At 44.4% G+C, this 25,781-nt stretch overlaps 2 protein-coding genes and 1 long non-coding RNA gene across 4 annotated transcripts; all 3 read left to right on the top strand.

Annotated features, from left to right (window-relative positions):
* The first annotated feature begins 703 nt into the window (after positions 1 to 703).
* On the top strand, positions 704 to 2,461 carry LOC136538746 (probable jasmonic acid carboxyl methyltransferase 2). Its single transcript, XM_066530708.1, has 4 exons — positions 704 to 894; positions 1,039 to 1,440; positions 1,558 to 1,818; positions 1,934 to 2,461. The coding sequence occupies exons 1-4, from the start codon at positions 823 to 825 to the stop codon at positions 2,273 to 2,275; spliced, it is 1,077 nt and encodes a 358-aa protein (XP_066386805.1). The 5' UTR covers positions 704 to 822; the 3' UTR covers positions 2,276 to 2,461.
* Positions 2,462 to 12,026: 9,565 nt separating this feature from the next.
* On the top strand, positions 12,027 to 14,690 carry LOC136538745 (TATA-box-binding protein 1-like). Its single transcript, XM_066530706.1, has 7 exons — positions 12,027 to 12,328; positions 13,038 to 13,125; positions 13,246 to 13,368; positions 13,488 to 13,532; positions 13,628 to 13,720; positions 13,869 to 14,050; positions 14,391 to 14,690. The coding sequence occupies exons 1-7, from the start codon at positions 12,159 to 12,161 to the stop codon at positions 14,392 to 14,394; spliced, it is 705 nt and encodes a 234-aa protein (XP_066386803.1). The 5' UTR covers positions 12,027 to 12,158; the 3' UTR covers positions 14,395 to 14,690.
* Positions 14,691 to 15,157: 467 nt separating this feature from the next.
* Positions 15,158 to 22,349, top strand: LOC136538744 (uncharacterized). 2 transcript variants are annotated; one of them, XR_010779453.1, is made up of 3 exons: positions 15,158 to 15,354; positions 19,231 to 19,320; positions 20,436 to 22,349. It is a non-coding gene; the product is annotated as an uncharacterized lncRNA (long non-coding RNA). The 2 variants fall into 2 exon arrangements; XR_010779452.1 differs by having other exon boundaries at positions 19,231 to 19,386.
* Positions 22,350 to 25,781: the final 3,432 nt, after the last annotated feature.

Genomic DNA, 25,781 nt, shown 5'->3' with positions numbered 1-25,781 from the left:
TACAAGTAAATGGTTCAATACTCATTTTTGGTCTTTTCCAACAACAAGACCCTAAAGAGAATCATTTCTGCAAATAGGTCTTCAGGAGAGAGGATACTCAGATTTGGGTTATACCTCTCCTGATTCCTAAAATGAGTCTTTCATATAGGTACTCTGTTGGAGGCTATATGTATTCTGTTAGAGACTCATTTTAGATTTGGGTCTCCTGATGATCTCCTATTGGAGACAGCCTTACAAAGAGTAGTGTATGTGATGAATTTGTATCGTCTTGTCCCGAATTCACGAACTATACTTATGCGGGTTAGAATAGTCACGTCTAACCATAAGACGGTCTGAGTCTATTGGAACCAATGATGCAAAATGCAAATTATGTTGCAGCCCTACGGCATGCTTGCTAGTTAATCAATATCTTAATTGTTACTACATGGTTATTTTTTTTGGAGCTATTTCATTTCCAATATTACCAGACTATTTCTTTTGCGATAATAATGTATCTTTTACTTTATATACTTTTTCTAAAGAAAAAAAAAGTGAAAATGAAAGTGCACACCGGCACCTTTCTGCCACGCGTTCCGACCATTCTGTAGGCATCACGTGCATCTCGTGGCGTGGTTTACGCACGTCACTGTCGGTCTGGCGCGATAGCCACTTAACCAGGCAGTGGCTCTGATGTGCCGGTGCCGACGGACGATCCAGACGCAAATGGTGTCAAACAGTAGTGGCAGTGCAGGATTCTGACCTGCCCAAGAACATCTTTTGAGTGCCACAATACAGTGCATTCTAACGTCCAGGCGTCCAGCTCAATCGCCAGCCAGCCGGCTAATGGCGTCCGTGCAGAGCGTTTGCATGAGCGGGGAAGGAGAGACGAGCTACGCCAAGAACTCCGCTATTCAGGTTGCCCCCTCATCCTCATGCCCTCCTCTTCCTCTTCCATCACGTTCACGCGGTCTCAGAATCTCAGATCATTTGGGACGACGTGGCCATCTGGCCCTAGCTAGATCAAGTCGATGTTCGATGTAACTTGTGTGAGTTTCTCAGAGTGGCGTGCAGAGCAGAGTGAAGCCTCTGGTCGAGGAGGCCATCTCGGACCTGTGTAGATCAGCCGTGCCGGGCTGCCTCCGGGTAGCAGACCTGGGGTGCTCGTCGGGGCCGAACGCGCTGGCGCTGGCGTCGGCCGCCGTTGACGCCGTGCGGCGCCAGCCGCACTGGGCGGAGCGGTGCCGGGAGATCTGCGTGTACCTCAACGACCTCCCGGAGAACGACTTCAACACCGTGTTCAAGGACGTGCCGTCGTCCCTGCGGGGGCACGGGGGAGTGGACAGGGACAGCGACCTGCTCGTCATGGTGTTCGGTGCCCCGGGGTCGTTCTACGGCCGGCTCTTCCCCGCCAAGACGCTGCACTTGGTCTGCTCCTCCTTCAGCCTCCACTGGCTTTCCCAGGTTAATTTGCATTGCCGCCCGGCCAAAACCGTCGCATGCCAATCAGTCATATATAATCTCCTGGTGTTTCTGCGGAAATCAGCAATGTTTGTTTACTAGGAGTATGAAATTTGGCAGGTTCCGCAAGAACTGGTGGACGGAGTGCTGATAAACAAGGGCAGCGTGTCGGCGGGGAGAACGAGCACGCCGGCCGTCACCGCAGCCTACGCCCGGCAATTCGAGCAGGATTTCAAGCGCTTTCTGGCGTCACGGGCCGAAGAAATGGTGCCCGGCGGATGGATAGTACTCTCCCTCTGCGGTAGACCTGCAAAGGATTTCTCCAGTCAAGACCGCTACCCGGAGTTCATCGCCGAGATCCTACAAGACTTAACATCCCAGGTAGCTGGCTCGCTACAAAAGTATGCATGGGCGTGGGTGATGGCAACAAACTGAATTCAGTTCGTGTTTTGACTGCCTCGCTAACGGCGGATTGGCGTGGCGCGCGTGCGTGCAGGGGGTGATCGCAGCGGCGGAGGTGGACTCGTTCAACGAGCCGTTCTACAGCCCTTGCCAGGAGGAGCTCCGCGGCGCCGTGGAGCAGGAGGGCTCCTTCGAGATCGTCGGCCTGGAGAGCCACGATTTCCTGGAGAGAGGGCCCCGGGGAGACGCCGAGAGGAGCAAGGCCATGGCGAGGTTCCTGCGCGTGCTGGACGAGTGGCTGCTCGTCCGGCACTTCCGTGTCGACGGCATTGGTGACGCCTACGCCAGGGCGGCGGAGGAGCGGTACATGGGCCCGGCCGCGGAGGAGGACATGACGGGCGTCGTTCTGATCCTTTCCCTCCGGAGGAGAAAATAGCCATGCAAGTGCGACGGCGCTATATTGACAATCCGATCCTAGCACAGATCAAATCAAGGCCATGTTTAGTTCGACGAATTCAGCGCCGCTGGATTTACTGTAACACACTATAGCATTTCGTTTATATTTGGTAATAATTATCCAAACATTGACTAATTAGGCTCAAAACGTTCATCTCGCAAAGTACAACCAAACTGTGCAATTAGTTTTTGATTTCGTCAATATTTAGTACTCCATGCATGTTCCACAAGTTTGATGTGACGGAGAATCTTCTTTTTGCACAGGGCCAAAGTTTGGATTTTGGTGAAACTAAACGGGGCCCAAAGTAAAACACATGCCCTTTTCTGTTTGTGCTTTGCTAGGGCCTTGTTTAGATTGCAAGTTTTTTCACTCTCTCTCTATCACATCAAATATTTGGACATATGCATGGAGTATTAAATATAGATAAAAAAATAATTAACTATATAGTTTGATGGTAAATTACGAGACGAATCTTTTGAACCTAGTTAGGTCATGATTGGACAATAATTATTAAATACAAACGAAAGTGCTACAGTACCCAATACTGATTCCTAACCCCGATCTAAATAAGGCCTAACTCCGGACGTCTGGTGCGCGAGACGCGTCTGAACGTCCGTGCATGCTGTCCGTCCTTTTGATTTTGTCACATCAATCAATTCGGCAGCCATCGGTTATCGCATGGCCGTAGGCTGCAGGGCTCTCTCGTTGGGTGCTCCTGCTGCGCGGCTGCGCCCACATGCTCCTGCTGCGTCTAGCCGCATGCTGCTGCCGCACCTAGGCGGTTTAGATTGGGGTTAGGAATCAGTATTTGGCACTGTAGTACTTTTGTTTGTATTTGATAATTATTGTCTAATCATGGCCTAACTAGGCTCAAAAGATTCGTCTCGTAATTTACAATCAAACTGTGTAATTAGTTATTTTTTTATCTACATTTAATACTCCATGCATGTGTCCAAAGATTTGATGTGATGGAGAGAGAGTGAAAAAACTTGCAATCTGTGATGGAGAGAGAGTGAAAAAACTTGCAATCTAAACAAGGGCCTTGTTTAGATTGCAAGTTTTTTCACCCTTTCTCCATCATATTAAATCTTTGGACACATGCATGGAGCATTAAATGTAGATAAAGAAATAACTAATTACACAGTTTGATTGTAAATTACGAGACGAATCTTTTGAACCTAGTTAGGCCATGATTGGACAATAATTGTCAAATACAAACGTACCCAATACTGATTCCTAACGCCAATCTAAACAAGGCCCTACCGGCGCGCTACGGCTACTGTTGTCGCCACACGCTGCTGCTGCCACGTCCGCTTCGCTTTCCACGCATGTGGGGACCACTGTGCCCGTGGAGACCACCTCTGTCCGCACCTACTTCAGCGCATGTTTACGGAGCACTTACAACATATATGAAAAAGGTGAAACATTTACAATATAGTCCTTGCAACATACTCCCTCTGTCCCATATTATCTGTCGTTTCCGGTTTTCGTGCCACAAGTTTGACTCGATTTGTAGAAAATACGTACAACATTTGTATCTTCAAATAAATTTATTAAAAAACTAGATTTAAAGATCTTTCCAATGATACTAATTATGTACCATAAATATTAATATTTTTTAATATATATTTTATCAAAGTTGTTTCTCGAGACGGAGGGAGTATGTGTATGACCACTGTAATATATGCAACATCAGATAAAACACTTGCAACATATACCTTTGAAATAGCTAAAATATTTAAAACATACACTTGCAACATACGTGTACGACCACTCAACATATGCCGCATCCAGATTATGTTGGATATAATATGGGCTTTGCCCATATAATATTTAATAATTAAATAAAACTCTATGGTGCGTAACATTAAGTGTTATATGGTTTAATACCATACGGGATTTTGACTGAACGCTAACTCAGCTTATATGGTTGGAAATTATTCATCTAAATTGAGAAGCTGAGAAAAGAATAAAGGCGTGCCACGCGCGCGCGTGCCGCCACCACCGCCGGGCCGTGGGCGAGGCAGGCGGCGAGCGGGCGGGCGTGGCCAGTCTTTTGCCACTTAAATCCACATTATCACGGGAGTTTCGCTCCTTGATGGTGGAGGCTAACTGACTGTCGTCCCTTCCGCTTCCCGTCTCCTGGGATTCTCCGTTACCTTCGTCTTCTCTCCCCCGTCAGCAGCCATATATCATGTCTTCCGTCAGTCCAGACCCCATCTTTTATAACCACTTCCGAGAGAACCACAGATCAGCAGCCTTCTAATTTACTCGTCCCGTACCTCTGCATGCACGGAGGAGCGGGAGAGCAGGTGCCTCCGGAACCCTTGTTCGCCTGAGAATCCTGCACGGGGTGAGCGGCGATTAGTTTTTGGGGAGCGATCCGTGACTGCTCGTCCATCTTCTTCCTCGAGATCGCTCTTGGATCCATTCTCTCCCTAGAACGTCAAGGCGTCTTCTTCCTGGTGATCCGTTCGTGGGACTGCACTGCGAATATCTTTCTGCATCGACTGTGGTCCGCGACTTTGAGCAACGCACTATGTCGACTAATGCGAATGGAGCCTCCGATGCCCTCGACATGGGACCCTCCACTGGGTACAGTCTAATCTCTATGATTACTGTATTTTGTATTTTTACTGTATCAATCAATATGTCATCTATGTATGCTGTAGCGTTCATAAGAAATATACACATGCACATATATGCTGTCACAAACCTGTTGCTGTTATATTTCTGAATTAAACTGATAATGAAAATACATAAATTTCTAACAATCCAAAAACCTAATGTTAGATAATTTTCTATCAGTGGATTTGCTGCCGCTTTGAAGCCAAATAATTTTGATGGCAAGAATTTTATGATATGGCGTGCTGCGATGAACTACTATCACGCCGCACAGGGGAAGCCTAAACAGTTTACTCCTGAGGAGGAGCGAAAGTTCTTGACTGTCGATAACCTGTTTCGAGGCACCGTGATTAGTGCACTTTATCCCAAGTATGAGAACAACTACATATCTTGCACATCAGACAAAGAATTATGTGATGCTCTTGAGGCAAAGTTTGGAGTTTCTGATGCTGGTAGTGAGCTGTACCTTATGGAGCAGCTGTATGACTACAAAATGGTTAAAAACCGTTCTGTGGCCGAACAGGCTCATGAGATACAGACGCTGGCAAAGGAACTAGAACATTTCCCATGTTTGTTGCTCGACAAATTTGTGGCCGGTGGTATAATCGCTAAGTTGCCACCTTCTTGGAGGGATTTTGATACTTCTCTAAAATACAAGAGACAAGAGTTTAGCGTGGCTGAGCTTATTGGATCTCTTGATGTTGAGGAGAGTGTGAGAGCAAAAGACAACCATGGAAAAGGAGTTGAGTCTTCAGCTGCCAATATGGTGCAGAAGAAAAACTCATTTGCATCTCGTAATAAAAAGAAGAAGAACATGCAAGAGAACAACAATGCAAAGCCTAAGCAGACCGCACAGTTTAAGAAGAAAAACAACAAGAAAGGTGGAGAATGCTTTATTTGCGGGAGTGATGAGCATTGGGTAAGTGCGTGCCCAGACCGCAAATACAAGCAAGAAAAGAAATTAGCAAATGTGGTCATTAGCGAGACTGGAGGTGGAACATCTGGGTATGGTAATTCTTTACCTTTTGTTCTTTTAGTTTGTCTTTCACCTGAGTGGTGGATGGACAGTGGTGCTAATATTCATGTGTGTGCTGATGTTTCTTTGTTTATTTCCTATCAGGCCGGCAGGAGTGGAGCCTTGCTGATGGAAAACGGTTCGCATGCGCGTGTTCTTGGTGCTGGTATGGTCGTTCTGAAGTTTACTTCAGGAAAGACGGTGCTATTAAGGAACGTGCAGCATGTCCCCTCCATCAAGAAGAATCTTGTTAACGCTTCTCAGATGTGTCGCGATGGCTTTAAAATTGTACTTGAGTCTAATAAATGTGTTGTGTCGAGACATGGAACATTTGTTGGAAAAGGTTATGATTGCGGAGGCTTGTTCCGCTTATCTTTTCTTGATGATGTGTGTAATAAAGTAGTGAACAATGTTATTGTTTCGGATGAGTCGAATATATGGTATTCACGACTTTGTCACATTAATTTTGGCTGTCTCACGCGGCTTGCAAATCTGAATTTAATCCCAAAATTTAACTTAGTCAAAGATTCTAAGTGCCAGGTGTGTGTGCAATTAAAGCAACCGCGCAAGCCTCACAAGGCTGCTGAGGTGAGAAACTTGGTACCATTAGAACTCGTTCATTCTGATTTATGCGAAATGAATGGCGAATTGACTAAAGGTGGTAGACGATACTTCATGACATTTATAGATGATTGCACTAGATTTTGCTACGTGTATTTATTAAAAACAAAAGATGAAGCGTTGCATTATTTTAAGGTCTATAAAGCTGAGGTAGAAAATCAACTTGAGAAGAAAATCAAGCGTTTACGGTCCGATCGCGGGAGAGAATATTTCTCAAATGAATTTTCTGAGTTTTGCGCGCTGCATGGAATTATTCATGAGAGGACACCACCATACTCACCATAGTCTAATGGGATTGCAGAGAGAAAGAACCGCACTCTAACTGATTTGGTTAATGCCATGTTGGAGACTGCGGGACTATCTAAGGAATGGTGGAGTGAGGCTATTTTGACAGCATGCCATGTCCTGAATAGAGTGCCCACAAAGAACAAAGAAATCACACCATTCAAGGAATGGGAGAAGAAGAGATTAAATTTCTCTTACCTGCGAACTTGGAGTTGTTTGGCAAAGGTGAATGTGCCAATAAACAAAAAGCGAAAGCTTGGACCAAAGACTGTTGATGGTGTCTTTCTTAGTTATGCTATTCACAGCGTGGGTTATAGATTTCTAATTATAAACTCTAGTGTTCCTGAGATGGCTGTTGATACAATCATGGAATTTAGAGACGCTACATTTTTTAAGAATGAGTTTCCTATGAAAAATGCACCTAGCATAACTGGTCATGAATTTATAATTCCCCATGAGCATAGAAATTTTATTCCGATAGAACAAATTGAGGAACCCTATGTGCAAAATTCTGAGGAGGATGACACTATAGCCACCAGGAAAAGCAAGAGACAGATGACTACAAAGTCTTTTGGTGATGACTATATTGTGTAACTTGTGGATAACACACCAACGACCATTGAAGAGGCATATTTCTCTCCTAATGCTAACTTATGGAAGGAAACAGTACGGAGTGAGATAGATTCTGTTATGTCCAATGTAACTTGGGAAATTGTTGATCGTCCCTATGGGTGTAAGCCTATAGGGTGCAAATGGGTGTTCAAGAAAAAGCTTAGGCCTGATGGTACTATTGAGAGGTACAAGGCAAGGCTTATGGCCAAGGGTTATACTCAAAGGGAAGGTGAGGATTTCTTTGATACTTATTCACCGGTTGCCCGATTGACCACAATTCGAGTTTTGCTTTCCCTAGCAGCCTCTTATGGTCTTATCGTTCATCAAATGGATGTTAAGACAGCTTTCCTAAACGAAGAGTTGGAGGAGGAGATCTATATGGATCAGCCGAATGGGTTTATGGCAAATGGTCAAGAAGGCAAAGTGTGTAAATTATTAACGTCATTATACGACCTAAAACAAGCTCCTAAGCAATGGTATGAGAAGTTCGACAGAACTTTAATATCTGCTGGCTTTGTTGTGAATGAAGCTGACAAATGTGTGTACCATCGGTATGGTGGGGGTGAAGGAGTCATTTTGTGTTTATATGTTGATGACATACTAATCTTTGGATCCAGCCTCAAAGTGATCGAAGAGGTGAAGGGATTTTTAACTAATAATTTTGAGATGAAAGATTTGGGAGAGGCTGATGTTATTCTTAATATCAAGCTTCTAAGAGAAGGTGATGGTGGGGTAACTCTGTTACAAACCCACTATGTGGAAAAGGTGCTACGTCGCTTTGGGTTCAGTGATTGTGCACCTACTCCTACACCTTATGACCCTAGTATGCTATTGAGGAAAAATCGAAGAATAGCAAGGGATCAGTTGAGATATTTCTAGATCATTGGTTCGCTCATGTATCTTGCTAGTGCAACAAGGCCAGACATCTCATTTGCAGTATGCAAGCTGAGCCAGTTTGTGTCAAACCCAGGAGATGATCACAAGGCCAGACATCTCATTTGCAATATGCAAGCTGAGTCAGTTTGTGTCAAACCCGGGAGATGATCACTGGCGTGCTCTTGAGAGAGTAATGCGCTACCTAAAAGGGACCAGGAGCTATGGTATTTGTTATACCGGACATCTAAAAGTGCTAGAAGGCTACTGTAATGCCAACTGGATTTCTGATGCTGATGAGCTTTATGCCATAAGTGGATATGTGTTTTCGCTTGAAGGTGGCGCTGTTTCTTGGAAGTCTTGCAAGCAGACTATCTTAACGAAGTCTACAATGGAAGTAGAACTCACAGCATTAGACACTGCTGAATCTGAGGCTGAGTGGCTTCATGATCTCCTTATGGATTTACTGGTTGTTGAAAAATCTATACCGGCTATTTCTATGAAATGTGATAACCAGACTGTGATTACAAAGGTTAACAGGTCTAAGGACAATATAAAGTCTACAAGGCATGTTAAGAGACGACTAAAATCTGTCAGAAAATTGAGAAACTCTGGAGTAATAGCGTTGGACTATGTTCACACGTCTAGCAATCTGGCAGATCAGTTCACTAAGGGTCTATCACGCAACGTGATAGAAAGTGCATCGAGAGAGATAGGTTTGAGACCCACTTGAAATTTACTATAGTGGTAACCTGTTCTATGTGATCGGAGATCCTGTGAAGTAGGACGGTGAAACAAGCTAGTAGTAAATTATGAGGAAAGATCCTTAATAAGACTCATTTCTGATGCATATCTTTCCTTTCTTTAAGGCAGGTTAACTTTTGCCTTAATGTGTTCCAAGTGGCTTGTCAAAGCAAAGATGTTGTTCTACAGAACATCTTTTGAGGAACACACCTATATGAGTCAGACTGCTGGTCACAGTCTATGAGATTTGGGTGATCTCTAAATACTCATGAAAGACACTGAAGTATGACTTATATGCTTCAAATAGAGGGGATGCCTTTTGCTGCCCAGTATCAGCTAAGGACTTTAGTGACATTCACCTCACACAAAACTGTCAATTCAAGGCTTAGTCTATTGTTCAGTTGTGACTGAGTGAAACTATTGTTCTAGATGGATGTTCAACTTAACAGTCTCCATCGAAACACTGGTATATAAAAGAAATGTGGTTCTAAGACTACTTTGTTACAAACCCTAGAGTTTAGTGGGGATTGTTGGATATAATATGGGCTTGGCCCATATAATATTTAATACTCTATGGTGCGTAACATTAAGTGTTGTATGGTTTAATACCATACGGGATTTTGACTGAATGCTGACTCAGCTTATATGGTTAGAAATTATTCATCTAAATTGAGAAGCTGAGAAAATGATAAAGACGTGCCACAAGCGCGTGCGCGCCACCGTCGCCACCGGCCGGGCCGTGGGCGCGGGCTGAGGCCGAGGCTGAGGCCAAGGCCGTGGGCGTGGCGAGGCAGGCGGCGAGCGAGTGGGCGTGGCCAGTCTTTTACCACTTAAATCCACATTATCATGGGAGGTTCGCTCCTTGATGGTGGAGGCTAACTGACTGCGTCAGTTACCGTCCCTTCCGCTTCCGCTTCCCGTCTCATGGGATTCTCCGCTGCCTTCGTCTTCTCTCCCCCGTCAGCAGCCATATATCCTGTCTTCCGTCAGTCCAGACCCCATCTTTCGTAACCACTCCTGAGAGAACCATAGATCAGCAGCCATCTAATTTTCCCGTCCCGTACCTCTGCGCGCACGGAGGAGCGGGAGAGCAGGTGCCTCCGAAACCCTCATCCTCCTGAGAATCCTGCACGGGGTGAGCGGCGATTAGGTTTTTGGGGAGCGATCCATGACTGCTCATCCATCTTCTTCCTATTGATCGCTCTTGGATCCGTCCTCTCCCTAGAACATCAAGGCGCCTTCTCCTGGTGATCCGTTCGTGGGACTGCACTACGAATATCTTTTCTGCATCGACTGTGGTCCGCGACTTCGAGCAACGCACTATGTCGACTAGTGCGAATGGAGCCTCCGATGCCCTCGGCATGGGACCCTCCACTGGGTACAGTCTAATCTCTGTGATTACTGTATTTTGTATGTATCAATCAGTATATCATCTATGCATGCTGTAGCGTTCATAAAGAAATATACACATGCACATATATGCTGTCACAAACCTGTTGCTGTTATATTTCTGGATTAAACTGATAATGAAAATGCCTAAATTCCTAACAGATTAAACACTTGCATCATATATTTGAAACAGCTGAAACATTTGAAACATACACTAGCAGCGTACGTGTATAGCCAGTGCAACATATGCAACATCCAGATAAACCACTTGCAACATACGTTTGAAATAAAATAGCTGAAACATTTGAAACATACACTTGCAACATACGTGTATAGACATTGCAACATATCCAACACCAGATCTACTTTTGCAACATCAAATAAAACATATGCAACATACATCTGAAATGCATAAAACATACGGATGTAACGTGTGCTCATCTACTTGCTGTCATCCAATAGAGACTCGTTGACGCGAAGCTCAATCCCACAGCGCGAAGGTCTAATCGTTTCGTTTGTATTTGGTAATAATTGTCTAATCGTTGACTAATTAGGCTCAAAACGTTCGTCTCGCAAAGTACGACCAAACAGTGCAATTAGTTTTTGATTTCGTCAACATTTAGTACTTCATGCATGTACTGCAAGTTTGATGTGACGAGAAATCTTCTTTTTACACAGTGTCAAAAGTTTAGATTAGGTGGAAACTAAACGCCCCCCTATTCCTTATGCATGTGCTACATTAATGACTCTACAGGCACCCAACCATGCATGTGCTATATTAATGACTCTACATGCACCCAACCATGCAGATATAGCCACGTCATTATACTAGTGAAGGATTTTAGGGACGTGGCACGTACTACTCCCTCCATCCCACAAACCGTGGTTCTGAGATTTGAAAAAAGTCCCAAAAGGCTATCGTTATAGGGTCGTATACTCCCTTAGTCCCACGAAGAGCGTCATTGTTGAAACAGGTATATTTATCAAGAAAAAATGATATATTACAATATTGCCCCTCCAAAAATCCAACCAAACCCAATATAGTCTTTTACAGAGGCAATATTGTAATTTACCATCTCTTCTTGGTAGATATGGCTGGTACTACAATGACGATCTTTGTGGGATGTAGAGAGTAGTCTTTAGCCGGCTGTCGACTACGTTGCTATCCTTGCTTTGAAACTCATTTTATCCCATTAAATTTTTATCATATCTTGCTTTATCAATATTATACCACGTCGGCTTATTTCATGTCTATAAACCTTCGTTGACACTGACCTTATAAAAAAATAAAAAGGTGACATTCGAACAAAACCCACCTATGGCTCTCCAGTTTTCTGCGACCGAGCGAAAGCCGGCGTCCTTGCTCTTTCCCGGCCCGCTCAAACACGCGAAGCTGACGACTCGGACGGAGCATCCTTCTTGCCGGGCTGTCCGCAGTCCAACTCCTACCCGGACTCGGAACCTAGCCCGCGTCTATATAAATCCGGAGCCCCGCCCCCGCCTTCTTTCTTCCTCATCAAATCAAGACGGTGGAATCCAAGCCCTAGGCCGCTCGTACTCGAGCCCGCCCGCCCAACCAACCAACCAAGGCCGCCGCCCGCACGCCCAAACCCCTCTCGCCAAATAAAACCCAGCCCCATTCAAAACCGTTTGCCTCCGTTCCGAGCTCCCAACGCCTGCGCCGAGTCCTCTCTCATCATGGCTTCCGCGGCGGGCGCGGATCCGACAGCGCTGGAGCTGGGGCAGCGCAGCGGGAGCGGGGCGTGGGGCGGAGGAGGAGGACGAGCCGCGGCGCCGGCGATGAACGACGCGTATGAGCCCGGGGTGGACCTCGCCATGCACCCGTCCGGCTTCGTCCCCACCCTCCAGTGAGTCCCGAGCCCTCGACGCAGATTGCGGTGACGCGCGTGCGATCTTTCATTGGGGATGGCGAAAACTTGGACGTGGGGAGCAGTTGGGTGGGGCGTTTTGTGGGTGATGGGGATTGGGGATGGGGTACGTGGTAATTTGGATGCGACCAATTGCACCGGCTCTTGGTTTTGATCTGTTAGTTGGCGTCTGTGTGGATTGCGAACCAATTCGGGGCGTCGCGGGTTGCGTCTGGGGTGATTCGAAGGATTCGAATTCGCGTGTTCCTTGCTCGAATATCTGAACCGATTGCGACCGAACGTTCTGCGCTGAATTTAGCCACCTCTTTACAAAGGTTCTTGAGACTGAGAGCTCAATCTTTGGATTGCATATCTAGTCAAGTACGTAGTACGAAATAGCAGTCGTTATCTCCGTGGGGTAGGGGAGTTATGCATGACCTGTTTGATCCTTAGCATGACATGGGGAGATTAATTAAAGTGTGTTGAACTTGCACCAAAAGGAACTAGCATGCCATCATTGTTGATCTGGCTGTAAAAGAGTTGCTGTTTTTCTTTTTTGAGGTAAAGAGTTGCTGTTTTTCTTTTTGATCCGTGTGATGGCTTTTTTCCTTGATTTAATTTCAAAAGGGTTGATAGGTGACTGCTTCTTTAATTTGCTGCCTAGTTTGAAATGATGGAGTCCTAACCAGCCTCTTGCTTGATGTGTCAGGAACATCGTATCAACAGTCAATTTGGACTGCCAGTTGGATCTGCAACAAATAGCCAACAGTGCTCGTAACGCAGAGTACAACCCAAAGGTATCATCGATCAGTGCCGCTACTGCCTTTTCATTTACCTTGGACATTTTCCATGGAACTATATATTACATTCGTTTATCAACTGCAGTCTCATCACCGTATAACCTTGATACTTGACAGCGTGTTGCTGCGGTTATCATGAGGATAAGGGATCCGAAGACAACAGCATTGGTATTTGCCTCAGGGAAGATGGTTTGCACTGGAGCAAAGAGTGAAGACCATTCAAAGCTTGCTGCGAGGAAGGTAAGGTCTTGTCATATTGTTTCGCTATGCAGGGATAAACTGTTGATGGATGCCAATTTTGGCTGTTTGCTGAATTTTGCCATGTGACTTAATATGTATAATGCTATCCTCCATTGCAGTTTGCGCGCATTGTCCAGAAGCTCGGCTTCCCAGCTCGGTTCAAGGTAATACTTTTGTCGCTTTGATTCGTTCATTCAGAAAGAAAAAAGATACTCGATCTCTCACCTTGATTCAACGGGCCGGTTCTGGTGACATGCAGGATTTCAAGATCCAGAATATAGTTGGGTCATGTGACGTCAAATTTCCTATTCGTCTGGAGGGCCTCGCTTTGGCCAGTGGCACGTTTGCCAATGTAAGTTCATAGCTGCGCAATTAGCAACATTTGGAGCTCGGTCCTCGGTTCTTTCTTCAGTTCAAAAACTTGTGTGCCTTGTTGTTGTTGATCCTCATTGACCTGAAGAACTTATTAACCTGTTGCTCTCCTGATGTTTGACGTACAGTATGAGCCAGAGATCTTCCCTGGACTGGTCTACCGTATGGTGGAGCCCAAGATCGTGATCCTCGTCTTCGTCTCTGGAAAGATCGTCCTCACTGGAGCCAAGGTGCGGGAAGAGATATACACGGCCTTCGAGAACATATACCCGATGCTCGTGCAGTTCAGGAAACGTCAGCAGTACTATAGGTAAGCCCTTGTTTAGTTCCACCCTAACTTCCAAAAAGTTGCTACAGTACCTGTCACATCGAATGTTTGTGGCCCGTGCATGGAGCATTAAATGTAGACGAAAAGAAAAACTAATTACACAGTTTGGTGGGAAATTACGAGACGAACGTTTTGAGCCTAATTAGTCCATGTTTGAACACTATTTGCCAAATAAAAACGAACGTGCTACAGTAGCCCCAAAATCCAAATTCCTACAACTAAACACAGCCTAAAGCGTCCCACATCGCTTCTTGTTGGCATTCCATTCTTTTTTACTCTCTTACTTATGTATCTAACGCGAATTCCTACTGTGTGCCACCAGATAGAACGCGGCCCGTCTGGAAAAGGGCGCGAACACCATTGTTTGGCATATGCTTGATATGCTTCAGCCACTGCACAAGTGGACATAACACGACCTGGGTGCCAGATCCCAGAACTTTGGGCACGGACTGTCGGCACCAGTTTTTCTAATACTTAGTTTTTTTTTTGGAGTTCTAGTAAATTGGGAGATTTAGAATGAGAGGAATTTACACACTTTCTTCTATATTTGAAATGGTGCACAATCACGTGTCTGTTCATTCAGAAAAAAAAGGAACGAGGTTATATACGAGGCATCTGATCTGATAAAGAGCATGTCTGAGCTTCACTCTTCTAAAAGGGATAATGTAAAAGGTGTGATATATCATGATGATTATTACATGAGAAGAATGCACCTTGATTCCTTGAATCACGTTGGTAGACCCAAATATGCTCCGCTGGAGCTCAGATGGGCTCTGTAAGGCTGTTGTTAGATTTCATTTGAGAGAACGGTTATCTTGTGGGATCAAACGAGCAGCCCAGAAACAACACCGAGGGCGGCGGGCGCGTCATTCCGGCCTTTCTACGGACAGACGGACGGGCCTGCCATGCCGACACCGCGGCACAACCAACCAGGCCAGGCCTTTCCGCCGAGGCTGCGCGAACCGTGAAAGCCCATCGCGCTTCACTCACGAACCGCTGCAAGCCTGCAAACATTGCCTCGTGCTCGTGCGCTGCTGGCTGCTGGTGCCGCCACCGCAACCCCAAGCCCCATCCAATCCCCACGGCCGGCGCGCGCGCGCAGGCGAGCAGCGAACTCCAGCCCCTCGCTCAGACGCCCACCCACTCCTTCCCGCGGTTCGATACGGAGGGGATGGCGAGGAGGAGAGGATACGGAGGGGATGGCGAGGAGGAGAGACCCCCCAACCTCCCCATTGGCGGCCGCCCCCGTCAGGGGCGGGACTGGTGCTACCCCCCTTCGATCCCTGGTGCGTTCCATTCCATCCTCTCCTCAACTTTCGTCTCGGGCCGGGTCCGTGAAGCTTACAGTCCCCGAGGTGATTGCGCGGCGCTGATCTTGTGACCGCATTGTGACCCGTGATTATATCGCCCACCTCTGGTCATCATGCCACGCGGTTCACCAGTTGTTGTGCTGATTGATGGATGGCTTTGGCTTAGCTTTGTTGTGGGCTTGGTGATGTGGCTCGGCGCGTAACAACTGTTTTGTGTGCCTGTGCTAGTAATTGACCCTGAATTTTTATAACCAAATCAGTTTTTTTTTTCGCGACCGTGCCTAAGCGTATTTCATTAAGAGCCTGTTTGCATCCATGAATTGGAACCAAAATCTAGAAAGCGTTTCTCATTTTATTATTAGATTATTTTTCCAATTCATCTCAATTCCTGGGAACCAAACAGGGCCTAAGAGGAATAGAAAGTTACAATGTATGGTCTTAGTAAGCCTAGGCTTACCAAGATCAATGCAATCCTTGCCAGACTAATCTCACAAGGATCAGCCAGAGTTCACAATTAAGTAATTACATACAAACAATTTGCGACCGGACGGCTACGAGCACTAAAAGAAGCAGCCATCATAGTGACATAACTAGCAGCTAAAGGGGACACCTCTAAGCAACCAAAACCTCCATGTAGCTCCACAGCGGAAGCGAGCATAAGGACCGCAGCAGTCTTCTCCTCACGATCATGTAGCAATACGATCATTTGAAGAAAACACATCTCCCTCTTTTCCATTAGAGGTCCAAGACCAAGAGGTGGTGGCGGTGGTGGAGGTGGAAAAAGTGCAGCAGCTGAACCATCAACCACTAAGAATCCGGGAGGCATTTTCTTATCCACACTATTGGATCCATCAACCACAAGAGAGGTTCTGTCCATGGCAGCCGGTAACAGCGGGAAGATGGACAACATTGGCGAGGGCTGAGAGCATCTCATCAACGACACCACGAACGACAATTGAGGGAGGGGCACGAAGTAGGCAATCAGAAGTGCCTTTAGAGGCAAGGCATGGAGCAACGACCAAAAGCGCCTCGGTCGCCACCTCAAAGCTGGGCAACAATCACATAAGATCATCATAAAGCACTTGCTCATCATCTGAGAGATTTCTCACCTCCTGTGCCAAGTCAAGATGAAACATCACCTCCATTGTTTGTTTGCTCACCATACAGGGGCAGAAGGCTATCGGATTCGTTCAAGGTGTATTTCTATGGGAACTTGCAGGTTATGTACAACGGGACTACTGGAGTGTGCCAAGGTGAAGCACATTTTGTTTCTACATTGGTCCTTTGTAGGAAAATAATAGCTAAACGATTTGTTCAAACATAGTTCGTGTGGAAACATGCTTTTCCATGCAATATTTCTGCTTGGTTAGCTCGTTATTTTAGTTCGCCTGCTAACCGTATTGTGAGCAAATTTATCATATTTGGTGCAATGTTTATCTCCTACTGCTAGTCATATGGAGTAGGGGCCTGGCCAACCCGACTTAACCTGCCAGTGCGTCGGGTCAGGTTTGGGTCATGGTTTTCAACCCATGACCTGACCCAAAGTCAGAAAATCCAAAAAAAAAAAAACCCTGAGAAATAGCCCGACGCGACCTGCCAGTGCGTTGGGTCTAGCTCGGTCCAAAGATTTTGACCCAACATTTTTTCTCGGCACAACCCGAAACCGATCCGTTCCAACATTTGATCAGGTGTAGGGCTAATCACTAGCTAATCGTTTCTTTTCTGTCACTTTGCCAATGATTCGCTGAACATTTTATTGTGTACAGCTACACTTGATAATTCATAGAAATGTATAATATCGAATTATCGATCACAAATAACTCGAATTATACTACTATTCATAAAGGTTGTAATTTTTGTTTCGGTGGTGTTAATTTCATAATACCTTGCCATTGTGAAAGTTCTGCCTCTTTTTATTTGTTTCTTTTACTGTTGTAATGAAAATTGTTTTGTTATTGACAAAGTGGGCTTTGATGAGTTTTGATAGAGATGATAGATTTCTTAGAAACTCTTTTCTTCTTAATTGAAACGCAGAGCTCCTGCCGTTGCGTTAATAAAAAGATAAATATGATGAATTTCATAGTTTTGTTTTGTTTTTCTCAAACGCACATGAGAGCTACACGCCATTATATTGAAGGTAGAAATGGTCCGTGTGCGCCTGTTACAAATCACAGCTGCCTAGGCCTAGTACTACTGTTGTAAAGCCCCCAACTCGTGTGCTCTATCCAGCACCCAAAGGCCAAAGCTGATCTTGCTTGGTCACTTCTCTCAATACCATCTAGCCCTCTAATCTTTCTCTGTCAAAGATGCAGCAGTTACGGTGCTTCCTCACCGTCCAAGTAACATACAGCAACATTTGACCCAAATATCATGGTATTGATGCTCTCTGCAATAGCTATGTAAGCTCTTTCTATGCTCCATGCATGTTTACTGCTGGGGCAAGCATATGCCACCCAATATATGCTGGTTATCTGGAAGGGTTCGCGGATCTTCAGAAAAGGATTGTGGAAAACTAACTAAACCAAGTTAATACTAAAATCGATTTCGTCGTGCGGACCCAATTGTCCATCTAAGTTTTATTTCGCTCCTTTAGATGGGTGGTGAAGTACTCAAGTATACATAGTGTTGGAATGCTGTTTCTCCTTAGTCTAACAAGCGTATGAGTTTGAGTAAATGATTTATCCATTCCATGGTTTTGTTTTCTGACACTTGAGTTCATGTCTTGTTTTGATGTTTTTCAGCTTTCACTCAGTACATCTCAATAAACGATATAATTATCAGAAAAAAGGTTTGTGCTTAAATTAGTATTTTTTAATAAAAGAAAAGAACAAGGAAAATATGCCACCAGCTTATCTGAAGTAATATCCAGAAAGGGGTGCGAGTTCTATAGAGTTTACGTAGATATATATCCTGTAGCGGACCCAGAGCTATTTAGGAGCCCGGGCAGTTTAGTGGGCTATGCAGCTGAGTAGGTCTAATCCCCTTTGTATATGGGCTGCACATTAATTAAATTTATTGTGTCCAACAGCGACGGGCGGAGGCCTAGGGTCGCCGGGCCCTGGGTCCGCCCGTGGATATATCATTGTTTTCAATGCTTTAGGTAGAACTGCAAATCAGTGGTAATATAATTAAGAATGCTGCTGAGTAATCCTAATATTTAGAACTCTTTCTGAGATGCTGATTAACGACATTGATGTGAGTGGATTATTATTCTATTATATTGAACAATCCTTCTGTCATCGTACGCAGCTTGCACCATATCACATCCAACATTATTTAGGTTGCTAGTCAAATTGTTATAGGACATGTATTGCTTCCTTCTTTTGTAAAGCAGCTTATGTAGTCTTTGGTTCATAATGCAAGTTATGTAGGGTGAAGCAATGATAAATTATTTGAAGGATATATCCTTTTGACTATGATTGAAAGGGTGGGCTGTATTGTTTGATGTGACATGTGTATAACATAGGATAAGGAAGATGACTGTGTGAAACCTAAGTATAATAGTTTGTGGACTTCGATTCTTATCCAGCAAGTTGAGTGACTAGAGATCCTGTGCTTACTTGTGATCTCTTCAAGACATCCCTACTAATTTCATTAGAACCATTTGTACATTCACTCTAATATAATGGTGCTCCCTGCTTCCAGTATTCTGTTTCTGAATGCCAAGCATCTGGTACAAAATTTAGGAACACCCGACCTGTAAAGAGTTAAGCCAGATAATAATGATCAGATGCAATTATTCTCTTCGATATGACGGCGTGTTTACTCTGATTCGTTCATATTTCATATGGCATTCTGTTCTAAGGAAAAAAGCTTATACTTCAATGGTTTCAATCCAAATGTTTATTTCAGGTGAAAAATCTTAAGACTGGCATCTGCTGTTTGAGAAATTGTTTGGCTCATATCAGAACTATGCTATATCAATCTGTTAGGCCCAACTTGGTGAGAATCTTCCAGTTCTGGGCTATGCAGTAATAATGATCAAAAGGTTTCCTTTAATGGATATATGTAAGCTCTACAATTTCTTATCTAGCTTCAAGTTTAAATTATGGCCACCAAAGTTGTGCAACTGTAAGTATGGCTTGTGAAAGTGACCCCTCAAAGGCCAACCCACTCGTATGGCTGGAAAGTTGCTAGAATTTATATGCTCATATGTTCCCATCAGTGAACAGTAGGTTGCTATATTTCTAGGGCATCAAGATTCATCATGCAGCTCCCGCTGTGGTGTTCAATCCCCTTTTGAGCTCTAAGGCCAACCCTGGAATTTGCTAATTAATCACCCAGCCCTCTAGTTCAAATATATTTTATCCATAACTTACTAAATGATAAGTGAAAGGTGGTGTAGATAGGCATCAAAGTAAAAATGATAAAACCTGTTGCTTTCTAAAGAACTGGGACTCTACCAATATGGAATATTTATCTTCAACATCATCCCTGGACTTACTGATTTCAAGTCCTACACGTGGTACAGGATGCTGATTAAAGATTCCCTTATTGCAATTATTTGCCGCGTATGGTTTTGCTTTGAACTTTCATATTCTGTAGTGAGATCCTGTTCATAACAAGGCCAGTTAGTGCAAGCAATAATTCATGTAAGCCGGATGCCTTCACTAATTTCGTTTACCGTAGTAGAGATATTGCCGCACCATACCATTACTCAAAATAAAGCACTGTTTGAATACAGAAGTACAGGGTACAAAGGAACGGAGGAAGGAAGGTGGTGATAATTGTTCTGTATGGAAAGGGGGTCCCATGGTAATGTTAACTCTAGGAGGGGTGGAATGGTTGGTTACAGGGCCATGTGCAACGGGAGGGGCACAAGTGGGGAACAGGGGTTGCACGGGATAACATGGGAGCCATGTCTCTCCATGTTGCTAGTGTGTATTTGTGTATAGCTTTCACTATTGGCTGGACCCCTCTGGCAAGGGAATAACTGCCAACAACTCATAATTCCGCCACTTCAACTTTCATCTCCTACCCTTTTCCTGCCTATATTAGCAACCAAAAGAAATGGAAGCTTTACAATTTCCTCTTTTTTTTCAATTTGACTTTTGCAGATCATGTTCTGATTGGCAGTCATCGTCGTGGCAGAGCGGAAGAGAATTCATTCTCCTGAGATGTGATACTTTGTTGAGTTTGGCTTTTTGAAGGGAATCAAACTGATTCCTCAAAAACTACCTTGTACTCAGCTTCGAGTTTCAGGTATTTGGACAACTTGCCGTTCTATTATTGTTTCCTATTTACACCCAGCTTGGAGTTGCACGGGAGGATTTGCCTGCTTTGGACGTGGAGAATAGATTGTACATGTTTCCAGCGACTGTTACTCATTGCTTAAAGTATCTGCACCGATGTAACAAAATGGATATCTGGAAGAGTTCTAATGCCCTGCAGCTTTGGTTCGCTCACTGAATCATTAAGCATGCATGACTGACAACCAGAGTACTGCACCAGAAATATTCACCTCACTCTACCAGTAACTAAGCAAATTCAGGTGAACTGGACTTCTGACTGGCACTATGACATTTTGGTCGCTTTGTGTTTGCTCTGTAAGGACAATCTCACTCAAGTGTGTGCTTTAGGTGATGGTACCTTTTGTGAAACCATGGGGAATCTTTGCAGTAAACCATGATAACATTGAAGAATGGCATTTTTTACCCAAACCAGAAGGAAGCTCACAGCTCTGATGGTCACATGGGCAGGACACCCTCATTTGGATACGACCAAATTCTGTGAGTTTGAAACTTCAGAGGTGTCAAAGGCAGCATCCACTTGGAGATCAAAGCCGATCTTTGAGTTCGGTGAATTGCTTTGGTCCAGCTCAGATATACTTGTACGTCAGTGTCTGGTTAGTTCCCATGCCAGTGGTCAGCTCTGCAATTTGCTCACCGTCGCCTAGTGGCACCAATCCAGCACCTTTCTGTGAAACGTTGGGTGAGGTACATCAACATTTCTATGCCAGATTGATATGGCTGTGCTGCAACCACTGTGTCATCCTGGTTAGTGGTGCCAGATATTGTAGTGTAAGCATCTACTACATATATTCTGATGGCATCAGGAGACCTGTGTCATCGGGCGTACAACTCCACACAGGGCCAGCCAAATTGGCTGGCTCACTTTCATTGTGGGCGTTGAAGCATTGTTGTCAACAGTTGGTCCTAACTTCACTTGCTGGATAGGTGCTGCTTCAAAAGGTTAATGTAGTGCACCATATAGCTTTGTACAACCACGCAAGGGCAGGGATTATGGAGGGCCCGACAGGTTAACATGTCCGAGCCAATGACAGCTCCTGACTTGGACAAGAACAATCTTGGAGGTTTGCTGCAACAGAAATGGTCCTCCCAGGCACACAGCGTAAAGCCAGTGCAGTACTGTCTTTTTCTTCCAAGAAAGAAGCTTCCTTTCCCCTAATAACGCCAGCTTAATCTGTGATTAACTTTGCTCTTGGGCGAAGAGGAGGATGAAAGGACAGGGAGGGAACTTGGGATCCAGGCTCTGATTTGCTGGGAAGCTATTGATCAGTTCCTTCAGGGGCAAGCTCTAATTATTCTGCGAGCTTAGGAGTAACGTCTCGGCATGTGATTCGATATCGGAGGTACGCGAGGCTTGTGGCTAACCCTGGTGTGTGGTCCAGCGGCACAAGCCACAAGCTGTGCTAGATTTGCGGTTTCATCTTGCAATCATGGATGGTTCTGCTTGATTAGTTACTTGCAAGCTTGAAGAGGACAAAGCCACGAAGAGGGAAAAAAAAGATGCTTAGATGGTCTCCAGCAACACGGGACCATACGTGTTTAGCTGGACCATCATCGATCACCGTGGCTCGCACCGGCACGCAGTACGGCAGTAGGTGCTGCGATGGTGGACCATGCATAGTCGTTATTCTCTCCGGTCAGGTGTGTAAAAATGTGTTTTTTTTAATTTTGTGACGTGGCATGGTCTCTGATAGTCGAAATTGCTACTGATTGCGGTTAGAATCTGGGGTTAAACTCTACCAACAGGATTGAAGGTTTTCCTTTTGACTTTTAAAAAATGGTTTTCCTTTTGGATAACTAATTTAATTGTTACTGTTGGTTTCGCTCGCTAATGTGAGTACACATGTTTGTTTGTGGCACTGGCTACTGCTAATTGGCTTTACTCAAGGGTAGTTAACGAAAGTGTAAAATGTTTCTCTAGGTCGAGCGCTTCTGCCCTCTCTAGGTAAAATTCCTGGCCGGTGCGTTCTGATGCTGCCATGCACGCACGCACGCACAAGTAATCTCAGCCTCATCAACCGCATGCTGCTTTATTTGTGTCATTGTGTGACGCTGACACCACAGAAGACGACACGCATAGTCATAGCTAATTAGCTAGCTCCCTCTCCCGGCATCGGAGGGATCTCTCTTCTCTTTCTACGCCTGCACCGGCCCCAGTCGGCTCCTTTATTTTTGCTTCCGCTCCATTCAGCCGTGCTGTGCTGCAGTGGAAAAGCCGTTACTTTTCCGGGGGCTCTTGTTGTTTATATATATGCCGTGTGTCAGTGTAGTGTTAGAGTTAACATATATGTATATACATATAAATATATATAATAGCAGATCAAAAGAAACTGGCACACCATGGTGTCGCTGTCAGGCGGCGTAACGCAAGCCAGTAAGAAATTCAGTCTTGCACACTTGTACCGCCCCCATGCTCTCGCTTTGATCCGATCTTATCATTTGCGTTGCGTCGCGACCCAATCATTTTAACATTACCTTTTCTTGCACAAGGGACGATGCCCTTTTCCTCTTTACCGGTTTGTCACCCTAGGACGCATGATGCGCACTCGTACCCTACTCCTCGTTCGGGTGGTTAGCTTCGCGCCGACATGCATATGCTGATATGCATGCGTGCATGTCTAGTGTTATTAAGGGTATAGATTATAGAGTATCTGGTTTGCTTAAGGCACTATTTGATACAAGGGCTAATTGCTAGCTAGCAAAAAATTAGCCAAAATTAGCTCTAATGAATCCAAACAGGAGCGCTATTTTTTTAGCCACGCTTTCAACTAGTTGCTAGTCAACCAGGTAGCCAACTACAACTAATTTAGGCTATTTTTTAGCCACAATCAATAACTAGCCCATGTATATCTAAATAGGCCCTAATGCATATGCCATACATTAGTCTCTATCACAATAATTGAACAATGTAATAGTAAAGCCTTGTATGAGAATAAACCAATAATGAAGTTTTAAAACAACAGAGTGTATATATACTACTGACACGTTAATTCAAAGTTACAAATGAATAAGCATATGTGTAGACCAGATTATATATAGGAAGCATCGTTTAGTTTACATCATATATATATGGCTAATAATATTACACGACGGGGAGACAAGTATGCACATGTAGCAGGCTCATACATAGGATTTTGTGGTTCTAAAACGGAACACAAAATGAGGTTTGATCTCCTATGTTTTGACAAAAAAATAATAATTACATACATTTGGATTTCATTATATTATGGCATACAATTTTCAATAACAAGAACTACAATGGTTATTTGACTCAAGCATTCACCAAACCACTAGACAAGAACACACAATATTACCAAAATTGAGAAGTTAGACGAGAATGAGATTGAGAGGGTATTGATGTAGACTAGGCCCGATCTTCTGAAAGGTATGATAGCGTCGATTGGTGGAGACTCGACGTTCACGATCTAGGCTTCGAACCAAGATCGATTCGGACCCCCGCAACCGTTACACCACTGCTCCATTGGTTATCAACCACGCGAACGCGATTGACCTCGCCGAGAAGGCTTTCCTATAAGCGAATCGAGAACACAAGCAAGAACGGGATGAACGCAATCTGAAATTACAAATAAATATGAGGCTTATGAAATCAAGGAGTTCAAGTCTTTATTCGAAAGGACTAATCGCCACAGGCGAACAAGATCAAGAACTGGGGCCCTGGTTCACAACAAGCAGCCTTGGCGGCACAGTTGCAGCAAAACGATGTCTGTTTCACGAGGAAATCAAGAACTAAACAAAAACCCAAACCCTAAGGAGAGCGACGGCTGGTATTTATAGAGTCTTGGGCGTCACCCCCTAGACGCGCCCCCTCTTGGGCCCAAACACGATACACGGTCCAACGGACCAAAAGACGGTGTCGCAGCACCCTGATAGATTCTGGACGCTGATTTGTTTCAACGATTCCCGTTGATTCTGAAAGGATTTTGACGTGAGACCAATTGGGTTGGCTTCCTTATCCAATTAGCTTTTCATCCATATGTCGATTATCAAAAACAGAGTCCGGATGCGTCCTGGGTGACCAGTTTAAGGCAGACTGGTCCTGAAGGCCGAGATGGACTCGAACTTGATTTGGGCCTCCACCTTGGTGACTCGAACCAGATGAGCTTCGGGCCTCCTTCATGCTTAGGACACCCACGCTGATCTCCTTGGTATCCATATGGTTCTCCAAGTATGGTCATATGTATGGAGGTCATGTCCTCATCATCCTCCCTTTCTTGACGAAAAGTCGTCCTCGGTGTCGATTTTGTTTAAAGTCGATCCTGCACAACATGAGGACAAACGAGGTTTCCAAAATAATGGGAATGGACAATGTTGTGAGAAAGAATATGACCACATGTCCAGGTTTGTAGCATATCTTGTCCTACAGACATGTAGTCTGCTCGATTGAAATACACACGATCTTTGCCAATACTATCCTGCAAAAGATTAGTACTAACAAAAAATATATGCTCCCTTTCTTTGGATTCCACTTGTGTTCGAAAAGCAAAACTGGAGGAATATGACATAACAATAGTGTTGATTTTACTGTCCTCTGGCTGATCATTAATTTGCACAACAAAAGGAGAATTCGGATTTGTACAAATGTAAACTCGTTGTATCAAATATTGCCCTTGGTTATTATATTTACTAAAAACATGATATGTATGTCTAGAAAACCATGGCAAATCAGCATATGCATAAAGTTTCTCCTCTAAAGAACTAAGATTACACGGAACATCAAATTTAATGTAACCCAAAGTATTTAAAGAAGACAACAATTTCAGCTCATCAACTTCACTAGCATTATGAATAACAAGTCTATTTTCAGCACAAATTCTCATTTTCAGCACACATATAGCGTAATCATTCTTCAATGATTGCATGGGTATAACATAAATATCATCATGCAAGTCATCTTCGTCACAAGAAACATCAAGCAAATCATCTTGTGATAAAGGTAAATCAAATGAATGCTCCACTAAAATTTGCTCTATCATAGCATGATTGGTGAAAAAATTCAGCACATCAAGAGAACTCTCACCTGCTGTGAGTTTAGCATCATGGGCATTACCTTTGCTCTCATGTTCAACAAGGGTAATAGTTGATAGTTCTGAATTTTCACATGAGGCTGTGAGCTTCTCATTTTCTATCACGTCA

This window comes from Miscanthus floridulus, chromosome 2 (assembly GCF_019320115.1).
Source record: "Miscanthus floridulus cultivar M001 chromosome 2, ASM1932011v1, whole genome shotgun sequence".
NCBI lineage: Eukaryota > Viridiplantae > Streptophyta > Magnoliopsida > Poales > Poaceae > Miscanthus > Miscanthus floridulus.
The sequence above is the reverse complement of the archived record's forward strand: the minus strand, read 5'-3'. Positions and strand labels throughout refer to the sequence as shown.